Source organism: Protomyctophum parallelum (assembly GCF_964188405.1).
Source record: "Protomyctophum parallelum genome assembly, chromosome: 5".
NCBI classification, from domain to species: Eukaryota; Metazoa; Chordata; class Actinopteri; order Myctophiformes; family Myctophidae; genus Protomyctophum; species Protomyctophum parallelum.
In genome coordinates this window covers 52333997-52340004 of record NC_139702.1, presented here as the reverse complement: position 1 = coordinate 52340004, position 6008 = coordinate 52333997, and the positions used below count along the sequence as shown (strand labels likewise).

The 6008-nt window shown below is 41.8% G+C and overlaps 2 protein-coding genes across 2 annotated transcripts in view; one reads left to right on the top strand and one right to left on the bottom strand.

Annotated features, from left to right (window-relative positions):
* Positions 1–1045, bottom strand: part of notum1b (notum, palmitoleoyl-protein carboxylesterase b) — an 8121-nt gene extending 7076 nt beyond the window's left edge. Inside the window, exon 1 of the mRNA XM_083765726.1 lies at positions 254–1045. Coding sequence (XP_083621852.1) covers positions 254–618 — 365 coding nt within the window. The 5' untranslated portion in view covers positions 619–1045. The remainder of the gene's footprint in view (positions 1–253) is intronic.
* Positions 521–6008, top strand: part of aspscr1 (ASPSCR1 tether for SLC2A4, UBX domain containing) — a 28719-nt gene continuing 23231 nt past the window's right edge. The window contains exon 1 of the mRNA XM_083765725.1: positions 521–606. The gene's annotated coding sequence lies outside the window, so the exon portion shown is untranslated. The remainder of the gene's footprint in view (positions 607–6008) is intronic.

Below are 6008 nucleotides of genomic sequence, written 5' to 3'. Positions count from 1 at the left end.
ATGACAAATAAGTTCAGGGATAAGGGTTAAGGGGCGGCGCAAGATATAGCCCTGTGTTTACTGCGCAGTGCATGCGCACTGTGCGCAGTTGGGCATATAGTGCAGTTTGGGTAGACCGTAGACGTAGACTTATAGCATAGTAGCCTAGTAGCATTATTTTCACAATGGTCTACTCATCTACTGAATCGTTGAAAACCCAAATATCAAAGATGTCCTTTACTAGCGTTGGAGAAATGTAATTCTGAACACTCACCCAGCTGGTGACCCGTCATTGCACGTCACTGAATCATTCTTCAAAAAGTGTAACTTCATGTCCTGGTCCAGTTTCTGCGCTGAGCACGGGTAAAGCGACTGCGCTAAATTCTTAATCTGGGTCATAAAGTTGTCCACATTCCCCTCCACGGCGGTGAAATCTAACGGGAAGCTCTCGGCAGCCTCCACCCGGTCACGGTAGTGAGGGGTCAGTTGTATGCGACGACTGGCGTGCGTCCGGCCGCTCCGTGCTCTCCTCGCCTCTACCGCACGTTGAGCGCTTATCAGGATGAAGAGAAACAATAGAAAGGATCTCACCAAATACCCCAAAGTCCCCAAACGTCTGTCCAAGCGGTGGGTGCTCATTTTTCTTTTCTTGTGCGTTCGAGTTGTTTGAAGAACGGTATAATTTCGGATATCCCTAAGAATCACTAAAAATCTTAAAAGTTCTTCGACAAGGCGATGTCATCTCTTGGAAAGAATGTATCGTAAAATATGTGATTAATCTATTCGGTTTTAGATTTTCCATGGTGCCTTGGCAGTTATATGGCCAAATGTAACCAAAAATTACGCGCGTTGCGCACTATAAATCCTAATTCCGTACAACGTTTTCGAGCTAAATGAAATGAGCAAGTGATTATTTGATACGCCTGGGTCCAACCCCTGTTATCTCCCTTATTTATTCGTCCATTCGAGCCATTTCTTTCCAAATGTTTTTAGGTCAAACATGGTAAAGACTTCAAGTCAGACCAAAAACAGATCGCGGCCGATTGGCACAAACTCCTCCGCTCCGGGTCTGGCAGACGTGCAGTCTGCATTGTGAACAGGGGACGAGGAATGGGGATTTTATTCTAACCCCCACCGCCACCCGACCCCCTTCCCTCAGTTCACTGCTTTCAGGCCAATCGTTATCACCACCGGCTGGGCGTCACTTACAAACGAAACATGATGAAACGGACCTGGTTGGCACTGCCTCGTTTCGTTTCAAAACTCATTTCAACTCAATGCACTTGGCGTCTTGGCCCCTTTGATCTGTTGTCGCGATTATTATGACCATGACCAATTTAGGGTTTGGTTGAAATAAGAGACCTAATTAATAAAAATGTCCCACAATGTCTCACACAAAGTTTTTCTGCATCATAGTCGACCAAGATCACGGTTTAATAGCCCCAATTTCCAAATCTTGTTTTAAGAAAAAGAATGCAAGACAATAGAAGACAATTAGAAGCTGGTCCTCGTGTTTGGATGTACGTTTCTGTAGATTGTTATCCTCGGTACCTAGGCTTTGGTTCGCATTCGGCTCAAAAAGATTGTAGATGCAAAATTAAAGGCAGGCCATTGGAGGAAATTATTAAAATATGTAGGGTATACCTCTAATTAGTAGTACCAAGGTATAATTATGTGTATGGAATAAACATGTAATCTTAAAAGGAATAAAAACAGGTAATCATAAGGGGAAATGTAATCATAAAATGTGCGACTAAATATTAACAGGCCTCACTAAAGCTAAAATCATGGAATTAGTAAATATTTATTGAAATTAGAGTATAAAGTACACAGAGGCATCTTTCTCCCAACGCGTGCACGCGCGTGCATGCACACACTCTCTCTCAGGTCCCCAAAGCAGGTCAGTTCGACTTGACTGTGCAAACAATGAGATGGCAGGATGGTTACGTACACATACAGGGTTCACACACCACACACACACACACACACACACACACACACACACACACACACACACACACACACACACACACTAGTTGAAGAGTACGTATACTGACTGGCTTATTTAATAAAATACACACACATACTGTAAAGATGATCTCATAATGATTGGCACATTTAATTGAACACATCGACACATACACCCACACACCCAGGGGGGGCAGAGTCCGGAAGAGAGGGCCAACGCGACACTCCAAAGAGGGAGGACCCCTGAAGAAATGAACTATTATGATTGGCTATATTCACAAACTTTGAAATACTAAATATTTCTGTCGGCCCATGGAATCATTACTCTCTCATGCCGTAAAAGAGGGTCCAGAGGTCTACTGGTGGTCTAATCGGTAAACTTCTGTCGGTAAATGGTATCATTGATTGTATATCCATATTTGATTCAGTATGATTGTAATAGGCTCAAATTATATTGTTGTAGATATAGGACCAAACATAACTGTACATTAGTATAGGGCTTTGATTATTAAAACGTATAGATAATTATTATAACTCATTTGTTGTGTGTATTCATTCTAGAGGTTTTGGCACGAATTTTGGACATAATCATGCAAAACGAACGCGTATTGATATCTGGTTTTCTGTCTGTACCTCCTTGAGGTCAAGGGTGAAAGGCCAGAGGTTACCATTAAGTGTTGTTTTTTGCTCTATATGCAGAAAATACATTTTAAAGAGGGTTGACAACTTAATTCGTCCTATATATAATTTCACTTCCTGTTGGGTATATTGTGCTTCTCAATTAAGATTAAGAATTGAATACACTTACAGCAACACAGAGTCAGATTCCTATCATGCAGTGCTGACGGAAAGGAAGGAAGGAAGCTGGTTGTTTGTCTGTTTGTTTGTTGTTTATTCAGATGCTCGGCAATTTCCCCCTGGAACTGAGACCGAGTTAACTGTGTGTGTGTGTGTGTGTGTGTGTGTGTGTGTGTGTGTGTGTGTGTGTGTATGTGTGTGTGCACCAACTTATTTCTCTCCAGGGAAATTAAGTTGCAGGACTTTTGCAGCACCATAATAATAGTAATAATAATAATAATAATAATAATAATAATAATAATAATAATAATAATAATAATAATAATAATAATAATAATAATAACAGTGTAACAACAGCACCACTTTGACCCCTTTGACCCCTGCCCACTTTGACAGACTGGAATGGCTTAGGGTCGATGACAGAGTATACAGCATCTTGCAATGGGTCTGGACCATAGAGTTATATATATATAGAGAAGACACCCGAGTTCTCCTCCCATCCACTTGCATTAAGTTGCTCAAAAGCGCATGAGGCGGATTCACTCCTCCTTCCTGGTAGGAACAGAGTGCATTCTGGGATTGATTGGTTACAAACACATGAACGTGCTGCCGTTGACTATCATTGTGCCGTTTGTGCGCGTTCACGTATGAAACATTCGTTCACGTGTCATGGCCCCAATCACATGAACGTGCACAATGATAGTCAACGGAGCAGCGCTGGCTCGAGCTGCACTACCAAATCCGGCCACTATGTCCATTTCGCCTCAGGGTTTCCTCTGGGTGCCGTCTCTAGAAATATATACTCTAAGGTCTGGACGTAGGCAGCCTACTGCAGGTCCACAAGATTCGATACACCACCAAGATACCCATGATGTAGGCTACCTGTCTAAATAATGTTAACGATCAGTAGATTATATATGAATAGAGACGGCACCGGATTCCTCCTCCCATCCACTTGCATTAAGTTGCTGTTGCTCAAAAGCGCATGAGGCGATTTCACTCCTAGGAACAAGTGCATTCTGGGATGGATTGCCTCAATAACATGAACGCGCTGGTCGTTGACTATCATTGTGCCGTTTGTGCGCGTTCACGTATGAAACATTTGTTCACGTGTCATGGCCCCAATAACATGAACGTGCGCAATGATAGTCAACGGACCAGCACTGGCTCGAGCTGCAATACCAAATTCGGCCACTATGTCCATTTCGCCTCAGGGTTTCCTCCGGGTGCTGTCTCTATTCATAGTCTAAGGTGAGGTCCACACCCACAACACCAGAGGGAGTGCAACAATTTAACAAACCATGTGCAACCCAGATTCGGCACAAACAAGGAACTAAATTATTTTCACTCCTATGCCACCAAAATGTGGAACGCCCTACCAACAGTCATTAAGACATGTGAATCCCTTGACTCCTTCAAAACCGCTCTCAAAGGGCACCTACGGACGGCTGCAATTCGAAACTGGCCCCCGTAAAAAATCTGACCCTCACCACCAACCCCTTGGCTTTTCCCTTTTTGGCTATAGAGGGTATGTGCGTGACTGACATCATCATCAAACCCGGAAGTTATGCAGGAATGCCTACTGAGTGGCAAAAAACTACTTTTAGTAAGAGAAATCTATGAAAATCTGGGAACTAAATCGTTACCAAGAAATTTCTTCACCTATGTGTTTCTAAATGTGTCTAATAAGATGTACTAAAAGTTTGAAATTCAACTCCTGTGGGAAATTGAGTTATTAGCATAATATGTGACCATACCCATAACATCCTAATATAAGGCCCAAAAGTCAAAATTTCATCATTCTTTAAGTAGCATGTGACATGAAACAAGGGGTTTTTCATGATTCTGAATCCATTCCAAGCATTAGTTTTGCACAAAAAACACTCCTTGGGCCAAATGTGCTGACCTCATCACGTTTGTGATGACGGCTATGGCCGTTTTCCTCCCCAGGAGTGTTTTTTGTGCAAAACTAATGCTTGGAATGGATTCAGAATCATGAAAACCCTCTAGTTTCATATGTCACATGCTACTGAAAGAATGATGAAATTATATATTATATATAATATAACATATTATCATCATACTATAATTAAAGGTATATTCAGTGATTTCACTTAATTCAAATATCACTTATTTTTTTGTTTTGTTGCGATAATCCTCCCTACTATAGAGTGTGCTGGCCATACAAGGAGTTCCTCCCTGTCCCCAGTTAACCCCTGGGGGTCAAAAAACCTTAGGTTTCGTTTTTGACTCTCTATCCTGATTGGACGAAAGGCTGGGTCCCACAGCCAAAAACGAAACCTACGGTTTTTTGAGTGAAATCACTGAATATACCTTTAACCGAATGTCTGAGTGTGTGTCCGTGTGTCCGTGTGTGTGTCTGTCAGAAACAGTGCCGTAACTCCTTACTGCCTGCACCAATCACTCCCACTTTTCACACAGGCATTGACCATATGAATATGGAGGGCGTAACAAAGCCCTTTTTTCGATTTGACACATTATTAATTAAAGTATTAGTCAATTACAAACGCACCCGGGCGCAGTACCCTTCACGGCCACAAGGGGGGGGGGGGGGGGGGGGGCAAATATCTCACAACGGGTAAGGACTATGCTAATAACTCAATTTCCCCCGGGAGTTGAATTTCAAACTTTTAGTACATGTTATTAGACACATTTAGAAACACATTGGTGAAGAAATTTCTTGGTAACGATTTAGTTCCCAGATTACCTGATTACCAGAAATACCTGATAAAATGCCCTATTTCTGGCCTTGACAGCCCATACGTACAATCAGAAAAGTCCTATTTGATTGCATTAAACAACGTTAAACAATGTTAAACTCACTTTGCATGTTGCTTTGTCATCGATGTGCCATTCACTTTAAGCATGCGCATACCCTCTCTATATAGAAGTGTCTATTTGTACGTCTCTTAAATCTTTTGATGATTTGAACAAGGTGGACCCTCTTGTAAACAAGTGTTGCTTTATTGGGTCTCACAGTTAACAGTCTTTGTATTGACTTGTGCTTGAAATGTACTGTAATTCTGCAAACTGTTAATAAATATTTCAATCAATCATTCAAAAACCAATCTGTCTCCACTATACAGTGTGGCTGGTGATAGCCATGGTTCATGACTCTCGTATTCATACGAGAGTCATGAAGAAACTTCACCCTGTTTTTTGCGCTCGCTGCATTTACAAGATTTCCGTATATATAATCATTCAGATTTCAAATATAAAGTACTCACAATTTGTCCCACGGG